At 38.2% G+C, this 24,445-nt stretch overlaps 1 protein-coding gene across 1 annotated transcript in view; it reads right to left on the bottom strand.

Moving 5' to 3' along the window:
• HACD2 (3-hydroxyacyl-CoA dehydratase 2) overlaps positions 1-24,445 on the bottom strand; it is a 99,732-nt gene that overhangs the window by 34,936 nt on the left and 40,351 nt on the right. Inside the window, exon 4 of the mRNA XM_058295679.1 lies at positions 2,914-3,002. Within this exon, the coding sequence (XP_058151662.1) occupies positions 2,914-3,002 (89 nt within the window). The remainder of the gene's footprint in view (positions 1-2,913; positions 3,003-24,445) is intronic.

Genomic DNA, 24,445 nt, shown 5'->3' with positions numbered 1-24,445 from the left:
TTTGAAACTGGGATCTTGTAAATGTGAAGTGTGCACTGAACCACTGAGCTACATCCACTCCATGAGCACAACTTTTGACTGTTCTCCCACAGTGTTCTTTTTTTAAAAAAGATTTTTTTTTCTTCCCTGCCTGTTTGTGCTTGCTATCTGCTCTCTGTGTGCTTGTTGTGTGCTTCTTGTGCCTCCTTGTCTTCTTTTCTTTAGGAGGCACCAGGATCTGAACCTGGGACTTCTCGTGGGAGGGAGGTGCCCAACTGCTTGAGCCACATCCCCTCCTTGCTTGTTGGGTCTCTTCGTTGCATCAGTTTGCCACACCAGCTGTTATATCATCTTGCTGTCTTTTTTTTTTTTTTAAGATTTATTTTACCTATTTCTCTCCCCTCTCCCCTGTTGTCTGCTCCCTGTGTCCATTTGCTGTGTGTCCTTCTGCCTCCACTTGCATTATCCAGTGGCACTGGGAAACTGTTACTCTTTTTTTGTTGTTGTTGTTGTGTCATCTTTCTGTGTGTGCGGCGCCATTCCTGGGCAGGCTGCGCTTTTTTTCATGCGGGGCAGCTCTCCTATGGGGCGCACTACTTGTGCATGGGGCACAGGGCGCCCCTGCATGCAGGGCACTCCTTGTGTGCTGCAGCACTGTATGTGGGCCAGCTTACCACATGGGTCAGGAGGCCCTGGGGACTGAAATCTGGACCTTTGATGTAGTAGATGGGCGCTCTATCAGTTGAGCCATGTCCACTTCCAAAGCTTGCTGTCTTCTTCATCTTCTTCAGAAGGCACTGGGAACTGAACCTGGACCTCCCATGTAGTAGGCAGGCACCCAACAGCTTGAGCCACATCCACTTCCCGTCACCCACAGTGTTCTGTGGGAGAGCTTGGTGAGCCCACCTTCTACACACAGGGCAAATTCTGGGATGGTGAGTCCTTCACGCCACCACCAAAGAGATTAGGCCAGACATATGTGTTCCCAGCAGCTGCATGAGGGCCACTCTGGAACCAGACCAGAAATCTGCAAAGGGAGTGCAGGCCAGCTCCACAACAAACTGGTGACGAGTGAGGGAGAGGCCAGCCAAGGTGCCACGAGTTCCTACCATTTTTAAGTGGCCTTTTCTTGATTTGGCTTTCATCCTTATTTGGAGCTTTGGGAAAAGTGCTTCTGTCAGTTCTTGCTGGTTGTTTAAAGCTTCTGTCAGGGAATAGCGCCTGAAGTGTATCACTCCGCCATCTTGACTGGGGCCTTGATTTGAATTTTAAGCAGCTTTTATTTGCCTGTCTACCCCCTTTAGCAGCCCTGCTAATAAGCAGAGGAATAATCCCTGAAGCAGAAGAGGGAAGGAGAAGCAAGGGCCATGAATAATCCATTAGCTGGAGCATTAGCACCTGGACAATTAAATATCTGACTATATGAGCAAAGTGATTAAATGCTCCATTGTTGACATACTTTGTCTTCATGTACCTAGCATTTTATTATTGAAAGCACATAATTGCCTACTTAAGAATGTAAATGAATTACTAGTAAGCATAATTTTTAGGTCACTTGAGACTGCTACAAGATAAAACTAGTTGTTGGCTGAAATGAAAAGTGTATACAATAAAGTATGGGAGGAAGAAATATAGTTTAAAAAATAAAATGATCTGTAGATAGGACTTCTGAACATATGGACAGGTGACATGGTATTCTAAATAAACACTTCAGTGTTAGAATTTGATAAACAATCCAGTATGAGAACAAAGGCCAATATATTAGGATTTATTTGCCTATTTTTGTCAATCGATTTGCAGTTTTGTTTTGTTTTTTAAAGAAATGTGATCATTCTAAGGAAAAAAGCATGCAATTGCTTTATATTCTGCATAAAAAGTTTAGACAGTTTCAAGGGATAAGAGACCTAAAAAATAATAATAAAGATGAAAAAAGCCTGTGGTTCCATATGACCATATCAAAAATAACAACTTAGCTTAATCAACTTTGGCTAAAAACTCATTAACTATGTGCATTTTTTCAGTATGTACATTATACGTCAATAAAAAGGTTTAAAAAAAACCCTCATTAGTTGAAACTGTCAAAATAAATCCTGAAAACAAAATGTTTTGACAGGGATTTTAGAAGAGAGGACAAAGAAAACACCAGAATAATGTTAATGAATAAGCACATTTCTTGAGCCCCAAAAAATCCAGTAATGCTGGTGATAGGTCACTGGGATAAGAAAACTGAAAAATGCCTCCTAGTTGTGGCTACAGATTATCTCAAGGTCACATAAGCAAGAAACAGCTAACTTCAAAGAAGCAAAAAACATATGGAAGGGGAAAAAAACCCACGTACTGGAAAATGAAAGCTAAGTTACCAACTAGGTCCATGGCAATGGTGGACTTCTACCACCAGTGAATGGTTTATCCCTGGGCCTGCCTGGGTATCTAAGGCCCTGGCAGAGCAGTCATCTCCCAGAACCACTAGACAGCACATTTGGGAATTCCATTAGACCTGGTGGGTTTGGCAGAAACAAATTGGCTTCTCCAGTCCTACAGAGATCAGACTTATCTTGGAATAAATCAGTGATCCCTACTCCCCAGCCAATATGGTTCCATTACAAGGATACAGATGGCCAGAGTCTAGTGTGCTGGGGACAAATAACATACACACCAGAAAATGTAACTGAGTTGCAGAGCACATCCATGCCATACAAACATCCATGGGAACTAAGATTGTGGGACATTATCATTTAATCAGTCTTTTACAATGATACGCATTTGGGGTATGTTTCCCACTAACGATCTAACTCCTACAGTGAATATAAACTTTATTTAGGTTATATTGATATGACCTGGAGTTTCATCTTTAACCATTACATACATGTGAAAAAGAAAAGTTGACTAGTGTTTGCTAGTGCTGATACTATTTTATTTAACATATACACTTACCTCTTTGACGCTATGTGTTACTGCCCATATTAGAAAAACCCTTGACATCACCTGGAAAGAAGTCAGGACAACAGAAGATGGAACAATTCCTGAAAGATATTTTAGGATGCATAAATAGATGAACTGTACTGTATTTCAACACTTAAAAAGTTTCCTAAACATCCAAATTTAAATATTTAGTGCCAAAAATACCTCAAGCAACTGCAACTTACCTTTACTGTTATACAGATGAACTTTTTCAATGCAGTTACTAAAAACTTTTCTTCCCCTTGAAACAATATCATTAATGGCAATGGCAAAAACCATAAAATGTAGAGCAATATTTTCTATACTTTATCAAAAAGATAGAGAAAACAAAATCATCACCTAACCTTTATAATTAGACATTGGATGGGCAATCAGCCATATTTGTGCCTAATCAATGTTGGCAGTTCCTGGGTATCAAATTTTATACACTGTCTAATGATTAAATTATCTTTTACTATCCACTTGAAGATTTGGTCAACAAGCACAGCAACATTGAAGTTTATTATCTTTATAAACATTTCTTTTCACCTTGTTCATTGTAAGCACTGATACAATTACTCTCCCAATGTCCTCCAATTATAACACTAGAATCATCCTTAATTATTTTAGATAATCACCAACTTCTGCTAAGTTTACATTTCTTTGGCCTATCCCTTTCTCTGTTTCTACAATGACAATCCCTGTCTACCATCATTGGCTAGAATTCTTGCCTCCTTTAACCCATCTTAAATCCAGCAAAAAGCACTATCTGTAAACATCATTTTCTCTTTGTAACTTTACACCAGCAAGGAGCTACTATTAAATAAAATTGAGAAGCATATAATTATGGGTATCAACACCAATAGCCCCCTACCATTTCTTTCTGCCTTTATTACTGTTTCTCCTGCCAGCAAATGAAGTTGGGTCACATGATTTTTGACAAGGGCACCAGGATAAATCAATGAGAAAAAAATAGTGTTTTCAACAAATGGTGCTAGGACAATGAGAAAGTCATATGTAAAAGAATGAAGTTGAATGATCTCATATCACATATGAAAATTAACTCAAAATGGATCAAAAACTTAAAAGTATTCTTAGGAGGATACAAAGACATAAATTTTTGTGTCTTTGGATTAAGCAATGGTTTCTTAGATATGATACCTGAAGCACAAACAACAAAAGAAAAAAGAGATAAACTGAAATTCCACAAAATTTAAAACTTTTGTGCTTCAAAGGATACCATCAAGAAAGTGAAAAAACAACCCAAAGATGTGAGAAAATTTTTGCAAATCATATATATGATAAGGGACTTGTATCCAAAATATATAAAGAACTCTTACAATTGAATAATAATAAGATGTTCAATATCATTATTTATTAGGGAAAGAATTTAAAAGCCACAATGAGCTACCACTTCATATCCACCAGGATGGGTATAATAAAAAAGACAGGTAATACAAGTGTTGGCGAGGATGTGGAGAAATTGGAATCCTCGTACACTGCTGCTGGTATTAAAATGGTACAACCACTTGGCAGCTCCTCAAAAGATTAAATGTAGAGTTAACATGAAACTAGCAATTCCACTCCTGGGTATACCCTTACAAGAGAAACGAAAACATGTCCACACAAAAACTTGCACAAGAATGTTCACAGCAGTATTCACAATAGTCAAAAGGCTGGAAACAATCAAGATGATGAATGGAGAGATAACATTTGGTTTACTTAAACAAAGGGATGTTATCTGACAATAAAAAGGAATGAAGTAACAAAAGACAACATGTCTAACAAAAGACAACATGTCGTATGATCCCATTTTTATGAAATGTCCTGAGTAAGAAATCTATAGAGATAGAAAGTAGATTAGTGGTTACATGGGGCTGGGAGATTTGGGAAAGGAAAAAAAATTGCTAATGGGCAAAAGGTTCTTTTTTGGGGTAATGAAATGTTTATTCTAAAATTGACTGTGGTGATGTTTGCACAGCTCTGTAAATATACCAAATATACTAAGAAATATTAAACTGTACACTTTTTGAAAAAGATTTATTTATTCCCTCCCCCATTGTTTATACTTGTTGTCTGTTCTCTGTGTCTGTTCGTTGTGTGCTTGTCTGTTTTTTTTTTAGGAGGCACTGGTAAACTAACCTGGGAGGCGCCCATGGCTTGCGCCACCTTCACTCATTGCTTGTTGTATCTCTTCGTTGCTTCATCTTATTACATCAGTTCGCTGTGCCAGCCCATCACATCAGCTCACTGTTTTGCTGATCTCCTTTAGGAGGCACTGGAAACCGAACCCAGGCACTCCCATGTGGTAGGCAGGTGCCCAACTGCTTGACCCACATCTGTTTCCCTAAACTGTATACTTTAATTGGGCAAATTGTATGACAGGTGAATTATATCAGTAAAGTTATTTAAAAAATTAATGTATGAATATATAATATGCAATATTGCTAAAGGAGCTATTTAGTTAAATATTTAGTGAATATAGTTAAACAGATTACACCTTAAATATGAAAAATTAAAAACAAAAAAGGGGGAGAACTGAGAACCAAAAGCTTTCCTAAATGAGTAAAGTATTTACCACTTAAGGAAAGACCACCACTATTTTCTAGCTTTATTTTTTTTTTAACTCAAAGACTAGCTCATCACATGAAAATATGATTTTCCCCTTCATTTTTGCTCTTTCTCCTGTTGCTACAGAAGCAACAGGCTAGACTACTGTTTTGAGCAGTGCTCTGGGGTTGCTGCTTTATTTTACTGGGGACTAAGAAGTCTAGGGTCTGGATTTGCAAGTTCAGATCTGATTTTATCCTGGTAACCAAATAAGCAGGCTCTGGGAGACGGACTCATACTAACCAAACCCAAAGACAACTAGTGAGTAAACCAAAATGTCTATTTATTAATTTATAATCAAGGCATAATCTACCAACTGAATGGCTGAGTTGGAGACCCACATCTAGGCATACATTTTTGGGTATCAAGATAAGAATGTTTAGTAAGTGTGACATTGAACAGAGGGATTTGGAAGGTGTGAGGGATTACTTCAATTCAGCTGAACACAGGTTTATTAATTATCCCTTCTCTACTATAAAGTATCTACTTCTAGGGAATATGAGTATGTATATATTTGTCTTCCTTTCAAAAATGCTAAACAAAAATTATCAGATTGTTTTTATTAAAAACAATCATTAGTATCCAAAAACAATTGTTTACTATTTTGGTATATTTCTCTCAGTCTTTTTTTTTTTTTAGAGATAGATTTATTTATTTATTTACTTACTTACTTATTTATTTATCTCCCTCCCCCCCCACCCTGGTTCTCTGTTCTCTGTGTCTATTTGCTGTGTCTTCTTTGTCCACTTCTGTTGTTGTCAGCGGCACGGGAATCTGTGGTTTTTTTTGTTGCATCATCTTATGTGTCAGCTCTCCATGTGGACGGCACCATTCTTAGGCAGGCTGGACTTTCTTTCGTGTTGGGCGGCTCTCCTTACGGGGCGCACTCCTTGCACATGGGGCTCCCCTACACGGGGACACCCCTGCGTGGCAGGGCACTCCTTGCGCGCATCAGCACTGCGCATGGGCCAGCTCCACACGGGTCAAGGAGGCCCGGGGTTTGAACCGTGGACCTCCCATGTGGTAGATGGACGCCCTAACCACTGGGTCAAGTCCGCCGCCTCTCTCAGTCTTTTGTAAGCATATATTTATAACCACAGTTCAATTTCTATTGTTGATACTCTTTGTTTCCTGCTTTTCTCCTTTAACATTTTAAAATCTTTTCCTATATTCTTCCAAACATTTTAACTTGAGTCATAACATCTGAATAGGCTATATCATATCTGTTTTTCCGGTTTCCATCTTTTAATACTATAAATGAAAATATTGTAAATAACACTTCAATTATTAGAGGTTTAAACTTCTTTTTAAAAGAGATTATTTCCTTGGGGCAGTTTCCCAGAAGTGGAACTACTAGGTCAAATGGTCTGAATGTTTTAAAGCTCCTGAAATATACTGCCAACTTACTTCCTAAAAAATTTGTATCAATTTACACTCCTACCAGCAATATACAAGACTGTTTGCTCTACATCTCTCAGGAGTAAATTTAAATCTTAATTTAGTGAATTAAAGCTGAGCAACGCTTTCTAAATTTGACTGCAGATGCAGAGGTGTTTCAGGCCTTGCCTGCAGGCGCTCTTGCAGTCCCCCACCAGGCAACCTAATTAGTGGGGCCCTTAATTTCCCCTAAATGATATCACTCACACCAGCTTCTCACTTAACTAAAAGTGCTCCTAGATGAGGGTTTCTAAAATCCTAGTCATTCAGCATACCCACCTACCTCAACCAATCAGAGCACAAAGCGCTTCAGCCCCTGGCCTGACAGCACAATCTCAAACCGCCTGCTCTACTGAACCCGTCAAAAGGCCAGTGGGAAGAAGGGCCCCTTAAATAAGCCAGACCGTCTGCAGGCCAGAGCTCTGCCTACCCAGAGATTCAAGCCAGACAACAATAGAAGCCACACAGATGCGCCAGATTATCTCTGCTCTGAACAGCGCTGGCATCAATTAGGTAGTTTACCGTTATCAACAGGTGAATTTCCTAAGATTCACATTACAAAATTATTACCTTTTTTTCCTGTAGGAATGGTATATAGTATAACGCCCTCCCTATCACTGAATGCCCCTTACATAACGCTGCAGGTGGGAAATTTGTTTTAGAATTTAATGTTCAGAAATGTTTGCACCTCTCCAATGATAAGAATAATATAATTCAGTCTCCCTTTTCAATTTGGTAGTCAGAAAGCTTTAAGGCAAATCTGAAGTGCACTACATTATTATATTTTGTATATAAGTTACCACAAATCCATATGGAATGAGGAGTAAAGATAGGTAAGACAAACTGGACCTTTTTTCTTTTCCAAACGTCATTAAGTCAATTCCACTGTGTTGGCATTTATCATGCCACTACCCCTTAACTGAACAAAACGCACATCATGTTAAAACTTTCCAGAAGGCAGATTAAATTGGTGGTTTTCAGATGACAATGAGATTCTGCAATTTTATCAGTAAGCAATCACTAGATCAATTCATTTAAAAAAGATCTTTGGCATCTATTATTTGTTAATTTATTGAGCAATTTTTATGGCATACCATACAGTGCCAGGTGAATAGAACAATGCCCTGTCCTCCTGATTGTGGCTTATGGCTGTAATTGATTTGTTTGGGGATAGCTGTTATTTCAGGACGTCTTCCTGAAGAAGAGAGGCCATGAAAATTTTGTAAATGGGAAAGGCATGATCACATTTTAGCTTCAGAAAGTTCTCTGTCAGCAGTGCATGTCTTTGGCAAGGCAAAGTCATAACTTGAGAAATAATTGTGGGAACTTATGTTGAAAGGCCATTGAGTTTTAAAGCAAAAAAACCCTGGCAGATATACGAGGCACAGCCGTGTGTGTCTGTTAAGCAAAAGCTGTACAGGGGGGATCTGGCAGTCAGTTGTTTGCTTCCCCAGAACCAGGGTGCTCTGAGGACTCCCAATACGGCTGATCCCTGCAAAACTGGGGAGCACTAGAAATCCTCCCTGCCCAGTGTAGCCTCAGGTGGGCAGGCGCAGCGAGAGCGGGAGCTTGGCAAACATGACCAAGACCAGCAGTGGAGAGGCCAGGCAAGGTCAGCAGTAGAGGGGAGCGGTGTCGAGGTGGAGTCAGAGCCACAGGCCAGGGCAGGTGCCAGCCATCAAGGAATACATGGATAATGGAGACCAGAGCAGGCAGGAGATACAAAGTTGGTGGTAGGAATTAAACTAAATGACAACAAATGAAACCAGATTGCAAAATCTTTCTAGTCAGATACCAAATGAACAGAACCAAGCCTGCCCAGGAATGGCACCGCACACACGGAGAGGTGACACAACAAGATGACGCAACAAAAAGAAACACAGATTTCCGTGCCGCTGACAACAACAGAAGCAGACAAAGAAGACACAGCAAAGAGCAAATAGACACAGAGAACAGACAACCGGGGTGGGGGGAGGAAGGGGAGAGAAATAAATAAATAAACAAATTAATCTTTAAAAAAACACAAAAAAAACAGTAACAGAAAAAATCACCAGCATCAACCAAAAAGAAATGGGGTACAACATAATGTCACATATTTTTAAAAGGGTTAGGCAGGAAAAACTATTAAAGCACATCTCCTACCCTGTCCCTTTCCCCACCAAAAATAATATTGGTGAGTTACCAAAATCCTGAGAATTTTAACTAACAAGCCCAAATGTGGTGTGGAACACAAATTGGTGCCTAGAATGTGATAGAATGGAGGCTAAAGAGTGACAGGTAAGTGGCAGAAGTGACTTAACTGGGAGTCACCTATGCTAAGCTTTTCAGGCTCCACACTGATTTGGAGGACTGGTACAAAGCTCTCAATGGGAATGGAAACACTTCCTACAGGGTTAAGGGATTTTGGTATGGGGCATTTAAACAAATCTCAGAAGAGAAAGCAGAAGCCACATATTTTTAAATAACTGAAAATGTAAAAATTCAAAAAGATAAAAAGCTATATCCCAATTCCATCCTACTACCATCCACGTTCCTTTACCACAGACAACTATTAGTTCCTTGTCTATCATTCTAGATAGATACGTTAGACATATGAAAGTAAATATGGGGAAGCAGACTTGGCCTAATGGATGGGGCATCCGCCCACCACATGGGAGGTCCGCGGTTCGAACCCCGGGCCTCCTTGACCCATGTGGAGCTGGCCCATGCGCAGTGCTGATGTGTGCAAGGAGTGCCCTGCCACGCAGGGGTGTCCCCTGTGTAGGGGAGCCCCACACGCAAGGAGTGTGCCCTGTAAGGAGAGCCGTCCAGTGCGAAAGAAAGTGCAGCCTGCCCAAGAATGGCGCCGCACACACGGAGAGCTGACACAACAAGATGACGCAACAAAAAGAAACAGATTCCTGGTGCCGCTGATAAGGATAGAAACAGAACACACAGTGAATGGACACAGGGAGCAGACAACTGGGGTGGAGGGGGGGAGGGGAGAGAAATAAATTTTTAAAAATCTTTAAAAAAAATAAAAGCAAATATATATATGAATGTATAAAGGTATATTTACACATATTCTTTGTTTGGATTGTTTACATAATGGCAGCATTTTATATATTGTTTTGTACCCTAATTTTTCCCTTTAAAAATATCCTGACGCTCTTTCTATATCAATACATAAATACATTGTTTTAAATATTGAGGCTGTACACATTGAGGCTGTTAATATGGATGCATTCTTTTGAGCTCCACCTCCATTCCCTCAGGGTATAGACAAGTATATAAAATAGGAAACCCCCAATCCTTAAAAGGTAGCTCAGAAGGAAAAACAATCAAATCCAAAATAGTGTGGAAACAGAGCCAGGGAGAGAAATAAAATAAAATGGCTGGATAGGGCTGCTCAAACTTTAGCAAAACGAAAAGGTATGGCAACCATACATAATACAAGAAAAAGAAAGAGATAGAAATGAAGCACACATTGCATCTACTGGGGAAAGTCGAAGATTAAAACAACTGGAAGGCATATGATAATTATGGAAGACAAAGACAATCCAACATAAGTAAATTTGTTATCTCCCAAGAAAAGAATTCAATATGTGAAACAGAAAAACTATTTAAGGCTATACTCCAAGAAATGTTCCTGCAATGGAAGAACTAAAGCAGCACACTGAAAGAATACTTTGTGTTCCAGAAAACAAAGACAACTGATAGTGAATGACTAAACCCGAAAAAATTCTTGGTTTCAAAAAGAATACTTCACCAATCCAGATAAACAAGCAAGTTATTTATAAAGTGGTAAGAAAATCAGCCTGGCTTCAGACATCTCCACAGCCACATCACATATCAAAAGATGATGGGAAGTGGATGTGGCTCAAGCAGTTGGGTGGTTCTGAGTTCAGTTCCTGGTGCCTCCTAAAGAAGACTAACAAGACAGTGAGCTGATATGGTAAGCTGACACAATAAGATGATACAATGAAGAGACACAAGAAGGAAAACACAATGAGAGACACAAAAAAGCAGGGAGCATAGATGGCTCAAATGATTGGGCAATTCCCTTCCACATGAGAGGTCCTGGTTCAGTTCCTGGTGCCTTCATCAAACAAGGTACGGAGGGGGAAAAAAAGTAAATTTTTAAAAATCTTAAAAAAAAAAAGACAATGACACAGGAGCTGATATGACTTAATGCTTGAGCACTGGCTTCCCACATATGAGATCCCAGGTACAAACCCTGGCACCCACACCTCAAAAAAAAAAGAAAAAAAAAAAAAGGCAATGATGCTACACTATAAAGTCTGAGGAAAAGAAAATATATTCTAGAATATTATACCCAATCAAGATGTCATTCTAGTGTAATGGCAAAAGGTAGACATTCCCATATATGAAAAGATTCAAAACAAGGCTTATGCAACCTTCCCAAGCACACTACTTTCTGTCAAACATTCACCCAAATGAGGTAAATCACAACGAAGAACTCGGGAATGGAGAAGCCAGAGTAAAGGGCTCATAGTAGGCATGGACTCTATTGAAGTATAACACTAAAACTACACAATTATTAGACATAATGTAAATACTGATACACCACAAAAATCAATAACGTAATTAGAAAAGGGGCATCACGGAAAGGGGGATGGTAAGAAGTGTGACAAAACTAATGTCTTCACATTTTATAGAATTAAGAAATATTGCCTAAGATTGAAATATAGCTAGACATAATTTCAATCAAAATTTTTCATCTTTTCTTAGATCTTTTAATAAATCATTTTTCTTGCTGTGAAAAGTTTTATTTATTTTTGATAAAGTCTACATTTTAATTATATAGCATATAGAATAGAAACTATTTCTATTCATCCATCTACCTCTTTTTCCTTTTATTAATATATATTTGAAGAAAAAGCTCTTTGAAATTGTTTAATCTTAATGAAGTTTAGTTTTAAGAGAATTTGGAATCATGTCTAAGCTTTCCTATTCATATTTTTTCCACATTGCTTTAGCTCCTTATAAAGAACATAAGTTAAAATATCAAAATTAACAAATTCATTATTCTTAAGATATTAAACATTGGGCAAAAGCAAAAATTTAATTCTGAAACTGAAGCATTTCCAATCTTAAACAGGAATTTTCTTAAATACTTTCTCTTAGAATACAAGTTAATCTCAGGGAAACAAAATTTTCCTGGGAAAATGAAGAGAAGGGTGGGAGTACAAGCAGGAGACAGAGGAAGAAAAGATGGGAGACACTATGGGGCTCAAGGGAAAAAATGGCTCCCTTCTTTTAAGGCAATGACTGACAGAGGACAGTTCTCTTTTCTCTTTCCCCATAACAGAGAAACTGGCCAGGCTTCTTGGGATTGTGGCACAGAAATTTTCAATATATTCCACATGACCACACTTATATTATTGAGCTCTGAGAAAAGAAATTTGTATCTTAGACTGAAATCGATAGCAAAATTATCATACACATGATAAGCTCTATAATTATGAATTTATTTGAGGTTGGCATTCCTAAAATATGTACTAAAATGTAAAGGGGCATTGAATTTTTTGTGTACTAAAAGACAGGCGTTACTGAGTACATTCGTGCTTATTTTAACGAAACTGAAATGGAGATAATGAGAGAAACACAATAAATCGAATACAGTGATATTTCATTTGCCTAGCATTGGAAGAAATATACAGTTAAATTAAATCTTACCACTTGAAGTGACAAGACAAAACAAAACCCAAACTACCTAGATGGCAAACTTCATTAAGTTCATTACACATATTCCTGCCTTCTTAGAAAAATATGTGGGGAGAGGATATAGCTCAAGTTGTTCAGTGCCTGCTTCCCACATAAGAGGTCTCAGGTTCACTCCTCGGTACCTCCTAAAACAACAAAAGAAAACAAACAAACCAACTTGGGGGAGACCATATAGCTCAGTGTGGTTGAGTGCCAACTTCCCAAAGAGGAGGTGCCGTATTCGATCCTCCCAGTACCTCAAAAAAAAAAAAAAAAAAAAAAGGTATGTATGTATGCATGTGTATACACATGCCCTATTTTAGGCACAAATGTGTTTGGGTGACATACAACTACATACAAAATACAAAGGTGCTTCTCAAACTGGGCATGATGCCCCAAAGATGTGCAATAGGGTCCAATCCAACGACATCCTACTAAAGTCAACTTACTTAAATTCAGCTGTTAAGAAGTCAGCCAAAAAGAAAATAAGATAGAAAACTACGTGTGGGAACTCTGCTCAGCATTTCACTGTGCAAATGTGTGCACTAGAGTGAGGAGTGGTCCCAGATGCCCTGGCCTCTCACCATGTTGACTGTTATTCGGCTGTTCAAAGATAATATAATTTCCATACAATATGATTCCTAAATACAAGCTAACTATTTCACGTGGCATTCAAATGAAGGAACAGTGAACTGTTCCAACAATGGAGGAAAATAGTGGCTATGATGGACTTACTGAGAGTTAATATTAAAGTGCATTGTGTGTGGGTTTTTTTAAGATTTATTTTATATATTTCTCTCCCCTTCCCCCCTGTTGTCTGCTCTCTCTGTCCATTCGTTGTGTGTTCTGCGTCCGCTTGCATTCTTGGTGGCACCAGGAATCTGTGTCTCTTTTTGTTGCGTCATCTTGCTGCCTCAGCTCTCCGTGTGTGTAGCGCCACTTCCGGGCAGGCTGCACTTTTTTTGCACGGGGTGGCCCTTTGTAGGGCGCACTCCTTGCGTGTGGGGCTCCCCTACACGGGGGACACCCCTGTGTGGCACGGCACTCCTTACGCACAGCAGCGCTGCACATGAGCCAGCTTACACACAGGCCAGGAGGCCCTGGGTTCGAGCCCTGGACCTCCTATATGGTAGGCGGACACTCTATCAGTTGAGCCACATCTGCTTCCCTGTATTGTGTTTTGTGAGCAATTTAAGGTATGCTCCTGGAAATTTTTAGGTAAATGCTACTTTTGCTTTATATGCTGACTTAAGAATCTAACCCTGCTTTAAGCAATGCTGCTTTAGGCAATATACATAGTACACAGAATATACATTGTGCATCTATTGATTTTCCCGGGAATTTGGGGGGAAATTAAATTTTTATATTAAAACACACAGTTATAATGTGGAGAAGATAAAAAAAAGGAGACTTCACAACTGTTATACATTTATGGCAGGCTATTTTGCATTTACTCTCAAAGCCTCTGGGGTGAAATTATACTCCACTTACAGGAAAACTTGGGAAGAAAGGCTAGTGAAGCATTACACTACATGATAAAAATATAAGGTAGGAAGTTGGGCTTAGAGAAAATAAGGATAAGAAAAATAACTTGAGGTCATGGGACAAATTAATATTTAAATTAATGTGGAGAAGGCCTGTGTACTTGTTTGGAGAGGACCACAAACTTGGCTCTGATCTTCTTTCTTTAACCACCAATGCAATGAGAAAAAACATCCAGTTTTTAATTCACAGTTTCCATGAACGAACACTCAGTTTTCTGAGCCATGTTCCCATATACTAAGTAACTTTTACTGTTGTACTTTCTAGTTTATTAGATATTTTTTTCATACAGTTTCTGCCACTAGCAGCTTACTCTTAATTTAGATTTTTATTTGTAAAAAGTAATAATAAATTGATTTCAAAACAGTACCCAGGGGCGTCTGAAGGTCATAAGCTTCTTGAGGGCTTTATCAAATATTCAGAGGCTTTCACTTATTTTTTAACTTTTGGAATCTCTTCAAGAATGAAGTTACTGAGAATCTAACCTCTGAATGGGAGCAAAATATATTCATGAAGTAAATGACACATTTCTAATCTTTCTGCATATAACACTAAAGTGTGCCAGTTGTTGAAAAAAGGTAAAAATGCAAAAACATTGAAAGCCATTTTCTAGGGGGACTCAATGAGTCAATTATAAGTCATGGAAAGCCTCTAGTTCATATTTCAAGAGCAAACTGCCATCCAATTAATTTTTATTTTCTATCAGAATTCCAGGGGTTTCAGAACCTACTGTTAATTATAGTCTTGAAAAATGTATGGTTCATATATATTTCACCAGCAAGATTACATCATAAGCTTTTCTTTAAAAAACAAAGAAAAAAAGGATGCAATAAAACTGTCAGGGCCAAATAAAATTGATAAATACTACTATTATAGTCACTTTTTGCTAACTTATGTTAACAATTTTATAAGTACTAAAGTAAAACCATTTTATTAGTTCCTTTCTTAAAATTTTATTAAACTTCATCTCAATATACTTCTGAAAATTCTTCTATGCAAAGCTTTTTCAAAAGGTTAAACCCAATTCCAGAGTCATTTACTTGAAATAATGCAAGAGCTTAACTATATGGTTGAGAGAATAGAATTATTCCCTTTTGATTAAAAAACAAAAACAAAAACACAGGATTTCACATAAACAAGCCAGGAAATACACTTTAGTGGACAGTACTCTATCTTGAGTTCTACCTGACCATGTAGGAGGAGAAGGAAGACTAAACGAAATGAAATTTAACTTTATGGGGAATCACTTGACCAGAAGATTGTAAAAAGGTATCTATGGGAAAGATTCTTTATTTAAGAAAGCAAGGAACTGCAAGGGTTATTTAAATGTGGTGATTTCTAGCTAAGAAAATCTTGGGTGTCAGAGCTGGAAAGGATCTAAGAAATCAAGTTACTTGATAAATGAGGAAAGTGATATCCATGACAGGTGAAGTGACTTGCTAAGCTTAGATAGATAGCTGAATAAAACAAATTAATATTTATGCTTAAATTTGGTGGTTACTCTCTAAGATAGTTATTGGTCTATGTATAAGTAAAATAAAACTAAAATATTTGCCATCAATGTTTACAATGTAAACTGTTTGCAACAAATAAGGCAAAATATACATCAATAATATATAAAGAACACATAAAAATTGTTTTTGTCTTTTAAAAAATCAAAACCCTAATATGCAAGAGCAAATGGCATAAATTGAAAATACACATAAAAATGGATACAATTGATAAATATATGAAGTTATATTCAATTTCACAATTAGCAAAGAAATACAAATAAGACTAAAAATCAACAAAGATGTTGCTTGAAAAATTATAATACTTAAAAAGTAGAAACAATCTAAACATTCTCGAATAAGAAAAACATAATGATACATCTAATTCAATGAGACATTTACCGTAATTTAAAAGTGTCAGTAAGCCCAAGATGAGTCTGAAGCATTCTGTCACACCAGAAAGCAAGGAACTTCTCAAACACCACTGGGTGCTGTCAAAAGGCCTCAAGAGACAACCTGAAGATGTTCCCATTGGTCAAAGATGGGTCAACTTGAGCATTAAAAAGAATACTTATGATAGACTGAATCACACAGAATATGTTAAAATCCATGAATTCAGAATGATTAAAAAAACCCTTAATTGGTTTTCTTTGGAGGATTCTGGGAAACCGACAGATGATTCTAAAAACTAGTAAATAAACGGAAAGAATAGAGTTAAAAAAAAAAAAGAAGAAGAAGAAGAAAAGGAAAAAAAGATATCATGTCACAAGAAATTGGTAAAAGCTATTGTCTCTGGGGAAAGGAAGTGGGTGGCTGGGAGACTGGGTAGGAAGAGAGACTTACTTTTCACTGTAAGTCTTTTCCTTTTTATATCTTTGGAATATTGCACCATGTGAATGAATTACCTATTCAAAAAATAAACTCGTTTAAGTATCACTATGAAGACTATGTAACAAAATGGAAAAAAGAGATTATTAAAGAAAAAACTCAGCAGTCAAATGATAGCCATTCTGGTTATAACTGCATATGCACACAAACCAAGCCTGGAAGGTAACAGAGAAGTGAAAGTTGACCATAACTGCAGAATTAAGGGCATTTTTTTTTCTTTATTAAAATGAATTCAGGAAGCAGATTTGGCCCAATGGATAGGGCGTCCACCTACCACATGGGAAGTCCAAGGTTCAAACCTAGGGCCTCCTGACCCGTGTGATGAACTGGCCCACGCACAGTGCTGATGTGCGCAAGGAGGGCTGTGCCACGCCGGGGTGTCCCCCGCATAGGGGAGCCCCACGTGCAAGGAGTGTGCCCCGTTAGGAGGGCTGCCCAGCGTGAAAAAAGTGCAGCCTGCCCAGGAATGGCATGGCACACATGGAGAGCTGGCGCAACAAGATGACACAACAAAAAGAGACACAGATTCCGGGTGCTGCTGATAAGAATACAAGCAGACATAGAAGAATACACAGCAAATGGACAGAGAGAGCAGACAACTGGGGTTGGGGAGTGGGGAAGAGAGAAATAAATAAAAAACAAATCTTAAAAAAAAAAGAATTCTGTTATATTTACAGTGTTATTTGTTCGATAAATAATGTTAAAGTGGCATTTAAATAGAAAACACAGTACTTTCACTCTGTTGCCCTTCCTTACAGGCCTAGCTATTTTGGACCTTGAGCACCAAGAATGGTCTCTGGGGCTCATCTGATTCTTACAGTAACCAAGGGATCTAAGAAGGACCAAAAAAAAAAAGGTCCATTGAAGGCTGTTCTTACAGTAGATGTTACAAACACAAATGACTTTGCCCAGCTCTATTTCCCCATTCCTGTGCTAATAGGGGGGTGGTGGCAGTAGTGGCATTCACTGAGGAGGAGGAGGACAGGAGAACATGGAAAGAGCCTGTTGACAGCTCATAAAAGACACACACTGAAAACACTGCCTGCGGGAGGAGTGAAGCTTGTCAAAGTACTGCAGAGGCTGAAAAAGTGAAGAGTAGAGAAAGAGCAATTATAAACTCGAACCTAACAATTCCACAGCTAAATTTAACTAGAGAGGTGGAATATATCTGCAGCTTGAAAATGATAGGCAAATGAATGTTCAGGTACAAAAAGACCCAACCTACACAGAACTTTAAATGGTCACTGTCAAAAAATTTCTATTTTCATATTAATCATCTGCTATCATACTGATAATATTTTGGTAATGATCCCCCAAATAAATAGATGGCCTAAGGGAAGAAAAAGGAAATCCTGGGCCTGGAGCAAAAGCTTTTTATTTCTTGCTGCAAGATAAAACCAACAAGAATTTATTAATGTCAAACTTTTTCAGAAATGCTTTCAAATTTTTCAAATATGTATTCAATGATGAAAATCAAATATTTAACTTTTATTCACTTTTTAAAGGTTGAAATAGAGTTAGCTAATATATGTATTCATGTTGAATTATGTTCATGAATAATTCTAAAATATATTACCTAAATACCTAAAAACATTATCTTAAAATATAAATATTTTACATGCATAGAAATATCAAAATGGTAATAATAATTATTTCTGGATAATGAGATTAAGGGTGATTTTTACTTTTGTCTTTATGTCTATTTTAGGTGAAAAATTTTTTTTTACAAAATAAGTGTTACTTTTATAATCAGAAATTAGTCTTTTCACATTAAAAAAAAATACATGGTCACAATTTGATTTAATAGCTACCCATACTACAAATTCTGTTAAAAACGGGTAAAATGCCAATCAAAATATAATATACAATCACTTCACACAAATGATTTACAATCTTTTTAGCCCCCCCCCCCCAAATCATATAAAACCATAAATCTAAATTGAAAGCAGCTTTTGGAAGAGCTTATTTATTCAAGTGTCTCCTATTCTAAGGAGGTCTTTGCTATGGGAGGAGGGAAATAAAAGATTTATGATCTGACCATGTATACTACCTATGGGTAAACCAATCCGTTTTTTCTTCTCACTTTCAATTTTAAAACTATACAGGTTATTCACATCAAGTACTATTACATTCTGTTGCCAAGGGCATGGACTTACGGAAGGTCCTACTGGCCCAGTACTTATCAACCAGCCAAAACCCTTGTGGCACACCCTACTAGCTGCTTATCCCCTATGCATTCTGCCTCTTGTTCCTTGCTAAAAGAACACTGATTTCAGCTGGGGTAGCAATGTGCCCTGCTAGGAAGCCCCTGTAGCTGGAGGAGGAGATGTGGCACAGTTCTGACCAAAGAAAAATATACAGAGCTTCTGGGAAAGTCTTGCTTGTGCAGCTACTTTCTGCCTGGAAAGTGAACAGGTAAACACATATAAGCCATCTTACCAGTATGGGGCCACAAGCACAAAGACCTTAGTCACAAACTAAGGATGGCAGAGCAGAGAGACAGACATCTTATTGTACAGGAAAAATAAAACCCTATTTGGTTAAAGTCATTAGTCAGAATTCTGGCATATGCAGTCAAATGCAATTCTACTTATATATTCTTCCTTTTACAATTTCCAGAGTTTAGGTCTCAAGAAAATATCACTAGTGCTTTATGTAAAAAAAAAAAAATCTGCTTTCTTTTGCAATTTTGACATGTGGGATTAATGAACATCTTTTAAAAACATCTCTCAAAAGCCAAGAATATGGCAACTCAATGTCAGGTCAGGATCTAGCAGATATAAATGCAGTATTTAGCGAATGTATTTAACTATTATAAAAAGTTGATGCCCTTTAATAAATCATTTTCCTTTAAAAGGATTGGAATTGTGATCTTTCCCTTCCCGCCAACACAGGTTACTTTAAGGAAAAACTTACCACTGGTAAACACCATACTCTAACCATTTCAGCCAATTAACTGCAGACAAAACCTAACATGAAAATGTTCCATGAAAGGATAAACTCCAGAGAGCTAAGAAATATTTATTTCATTGATTCCTCACAGTAAATAAAATACAATGACGAATCACTTTGTTTTAAACTACAAAGCACTTTAATAAGTATTTCTGGGCTAAATATGAAGGTGAACCTAAGAATAATGAACACAGATCGCAGGTCTGAGAGTAGACTCCTATAAATTTGACAAGAAAGCCCTTTCCAGGGTAGAGTCTCAGAGTGGAGAGGGATACACTTGCCTTACAGAGTGTCTGTCACTGTGAAGCAAAAATCTCTTACATATTACTGCAACGAAGGTAGAATCTGTACTGAGAGTCGCCAGATCACTTTATTACCACCGTATCTCCACTTTACAATAATCCAAAAGGACTGTTCAAGATTTCTAGAAACTGATGTGGGTGGCATATTTAAGCAAACCATTACTTTAGGATATACTGAAACAAAGGGAGAAATAAATTAGACAATACTGTTGCTCTAACTACAACATACTACTACTAAAAGTTAACATTTATTGAGAGCATTCTTTGTATCAGGTGTGGTTCTACATCCTTTACAAGTTATTTACTTCTCACATACTCCTATGAGGTAGGTGCTATTGTTTTCCCCATTGCATAGATGAGGGAACTGAGGTAGAGGGAAGGTAAGTAACTCATGCTAAACCACACAATGACCAAGCGGAAAACTAGAATTCAAACCCAGGCTACCTGGTTCAGAGCTAGGCTCTTAACTAAGCCACAGTGCCTCCAACAACAATAACAGAAAATCAGGCAAAATAAACCTGTGGCGGTTTTAATATATGTTGACAAATTCTTTGATGCCACTCCCTTGAAGAGGTAAAGACTCTTAGTGACTTGCTTCTAGCAACAGAAAACAACAGAAGCAATGGTATGTGGCACTGCAGGCCAGATCATAAAAGGCACTGCAGCTTCCTGCTGCCCTCTCTCTCTTGGATCACTTGCTCTGCGTGAAGCCAGCTGCTGCATCCTGAGGGACAATCAAGCAGCCCTCTGGAGAGGCCCTCGTGGTGAGAAACTGAGTCCTCCTTGCTAACAGCCATGCGAGTCATCTTAGAAGCAGTCCCAATGGTTCCAGTCAAGCCCTCAGATGACTGCAACCCCAGTCAACATTTTGACTGCAACTGTGAGACACTGAGCCCGAAAAGCCCAGCTAAGCTTCTCCCAAATTCCTGGCCCACAGAAACTGTGAGATAATAAATGTTTGTTGTTTCAAGCCTAAGTTGTGGAGTAATTTTTAATGTATCATTAGGTGACTAATACCAAACCTTTGCTCAGAATCATACTTTCTATATAAAAACCATATTTAGGTAAGCTATAAGTTGTGTAATTAATGGTTTTTTTTTTGTATTTGTTCATTCCCTGTAAATAATAACCACTTTGATTACTGCAGAAGGGCAGAACAACATGTTCCTTATATCCCTTAAAAAAAATTGAATTTATAAAATTCTACCCTACAGACATACTGTCAAAAATTAAACCAGGAATCTATAAAGGTTAAAAGATGATACCTGCCTTAAATCATTTACCCTTTGCCTCTTATAAATCAATAAAGAAATGATATAGTCTAGTTTCAAAACTCTATCTTTAAGAACAAGCTGTCTCTTTGATTCCTAAGAGTTTATTCAAGGTGCTAATCTGCCCTTATTTATAGACCCTTCATTCCTTTCTGAGCAGCTGTCATTAACAGAACTTAGGAGTTCACAGCACTCTTTACTCAAGTCGACTGCCTCCTGGAATGTCATGCTTCTTGAGGTTCCAACTGTGATAAAAGCTAAAGATGAACCAAATCTCCAGAAGGCTGTGAAAAAGAGTCACCATTAAAAACAAGATTAGCTGATATTCACTGATAGATATTCCTTTAAAACCTTAACTCCTGATCATTCAAGTCTCTTTATCAGATTTGAGGCTTTCTGGGGGAGGTGTTTCCTGCACCAAAGTTATAACTGTTCGTGGCCTTTAAGGCACCCAGAGCTGTTGTTTGTGAACCCAGAAGACAAACACTGGCCCACCTCTTGATGTAGAAAAGAAAACAGTAAGTTGGTCTCCAGTCAGAAGAATTTGACACTTTGATCACCCTGTCACCCCAGGCTTTAAAAATGGTATGCTGGCCTCAAGTTGTCCTGTCCAAACTCAAATTCCCGGAAGGCAGAGCAGGGCGTGACCAGAACTGGTACCGGTGCAGTGAGAACTAAGGAGAGCCTGAGAAGAGGGAATGCAGAGGGAACAAATGGGGGAAGAAGTGAAAAAGGAGAAAGGGGGAAAAAAATGAACAAAAATGGAGAGGGAAGAGAAAAAGGAAAGAAGAAAGGCAAGAAGGAAGAAAAAGAATACAGGAATTTCAGAGTAGGACATGAGGTACAAAAGAGTACGAGGCAGAGAAAGAAGCAGAAGGCAAAAGATGAAAAAGGCAAGGAAAGAGAGGAGTCAGGGTCAACCCCCAGGTCTGTGAATTAGATAGCTGGGTAGAAACTGCTAGTGCCACTAACAGATCCAGAGAATAGGAGAAAGAACGAATGTGATGGGGTAAAATGATGATTTAAGCTTTGAACATATTGAGTTTGTGGTGTTTGCAGGGCAACCAAGTGGAGTTATCCAACTGGTCAGCTGAGACCAAAACTTAGGAAAGAGATGTGGTCCAGATCATGAGTTTATGGGAATCACAGAACAGGGAAGGTAAGGTGAGGTCACCCAGGGAGACTGTCCTCAGGGACAGGAGGTTTCCAGGAGGAAATATTGTGTGAGGATGGAGGTGAGTTTGTTTGCAATGGACAAGGGTTCCAAGAAGCACTGCTGCCTCCTGATCTGTGCTCCAACAGCTCTTTGAATTTATCCTTTTGACACATTTGTCACATTGTCTCTATGTCATGCTTCATGCCCTTCTTTGGCTTGAGAGCAAGGACTGGGTCTTGTTGATTTTCCTATCTTCCGTGCTTAGAATAGTGTGTGTCATCCAGTGGACACTCAATAAATGCTTGTAGGCTTTCTGGAGGAATACTGGGCAATATACATTTAGTAAAATCCTTAAAATTTGATATTACCTTTGATCTATTTCTAGGAATTTATCCACAGAAGCTAATCACAGATGTGAAAAGATTTAGCCACAGGTATAGTGACACTTTTCAGAACTTAGGAGTTCTAAAACTCCCGACTTTTAAAACTGCCTACATATTCAACAAAGAGGGGGCAGGTTAAACAGCATACATTTACACAACTGAATATTATGCATCCTCCAAAAATCTATGCAGATCAACAATAACAGACAAAACTATACAAAACCTACACGCTCAGCATGATGAAATGACAGAAACTATGGGCTCAAATTAACTACATGTAGAAAAATAAACACAAAATTCCAGCAGAGGTATCTCTTGAGCTCCAACTGTAAACCTCTGAGGAAAGGAAGGAGAGTTTGGGAAAATGGTATAGAAGAGAGATGAGAGGAGCAGAGGGCCTAAATCTAAGCTAAAATCAGCCCCAGAAAGATCAAATCTAGCTAACTACAAAACCGCTAGAAAAGAGATTTTGTGAAGCCGAGTACTAACTACAGAGAAGGGACTTAGTCTGTGGGTCTAGATGGGCCATCTTAAGAAGGCACTGATTCTGAGAAAGGATAAAAAGGAAGGGAGAAGTGCCCTCTGGTGACTGGATGGTGAAGGGAAAAAAAGAGGCAGGAGGAAATTTAGAAACCTATAGCACAAAAGAGCTAACATAGAGGACATACAATTTCTCTTCCACTGACCCCTTCAAAGAGACTACACTTGGCTACGTGGGCAGATAATGTTCTTAAACTAGGAATCCCGTAAAACAATCTGAATTTGCAGCCATGTTCATGAAATGAATAGATGAAAGCAATTTATAATTACACAGAATTACTATCAGAAGAAAACAGTCAAAGAGGATCAAAATATGTTAGCTACTGAAAATTTTTTAGAGTTGTGTTTTTAGTGAGCAACCTTGAGTTAGAGGTAATGTCTGTCCTCTGACAAAGAACAAACTTGCTTCCATTTTCTGTAAAGGCAAGCTCAGATTTGAGTCTCGTGCTCAGTATTCCTCTCCTGTAACACAATCCACAGGGTGTGTAGGCATCCATCTAGGGGTCCATGAGGAACTGATACAAATGAATATGAAGCTCTGCATAGTTTTAGCCACAAGGAGTAGAGTCCTTTGTCTCTGACCCAAGAGTCTGGTGTCTTCTGCAAGAATCCATGAATCAGTAACAGGCTAATTTATTAGCATGCAAGTAGGGTAAAGTCATCTTTTGTTGCTTATCCTTTGGGTATAAAGTCTGAGAAACCACTGCCTAACACAAGGTCCTGAAGATGCTTCCCTACATTTTCTTCTAGGTATTTTATAGCTTTGGGCTTTCATATTTACATCTTTGATCTGTTTTGAATTGATTTTGTACAAGGTACATAGGTAGGGATCCACCCTCATTTTTTTGCAAATAGAGATCCAGTTTTCTCAGCATCATTTGTTGAACAAACTATTCTTTCCCATTTGAGTGGTCTTTGCCCTGTTGTGAAAAATCAGTTGGCAATAAATGTGAGGTTGATTTCTGAGCCTTCGGTGTGATTCCATGGTCTGTTTGTCCTTATGCCAGGATCATGCTGTCTTGATTAGTGTGGCTTGTAATAAGTTTTAAGACTGGGAAATGTGAGTTCTCCAACTTTGTTCTTTTTCAGGATGGCTTTGCTATTCAGAGTCCCTTACCCTTCTATATAAATTTGATGATTGGCTTTTCCATTTCTGCAAAGTAGGCTGTTGGAATTTTTACTGGGATTATATTGAATCTGTAAATCGTTTTGGGTGGAAGTGAATCCACTGCTTACCAGTCCACTTTTC

This window comes from Dasypus novemcinctus, chromosome 4 (genome assembly GCF_030445035.2).
Source record: "Dasypus novemcinctus isolate mDasNov1 chromosome 4, mDasNov1.1.hap2, whole genome shotgun sequence".
Classification (NCBI taxonomy): Eukaryota; Metazoa; Chordata; class Mammalia; order Cingulata; family Dasypodidae; genus Dasypus; species Dasypus novemcinctus.
The sequence above is the reverse complement of the archived record's forward strand: the minus strand, read 5'-3'. Positions and strand labels throughout refer to the sequence as shown.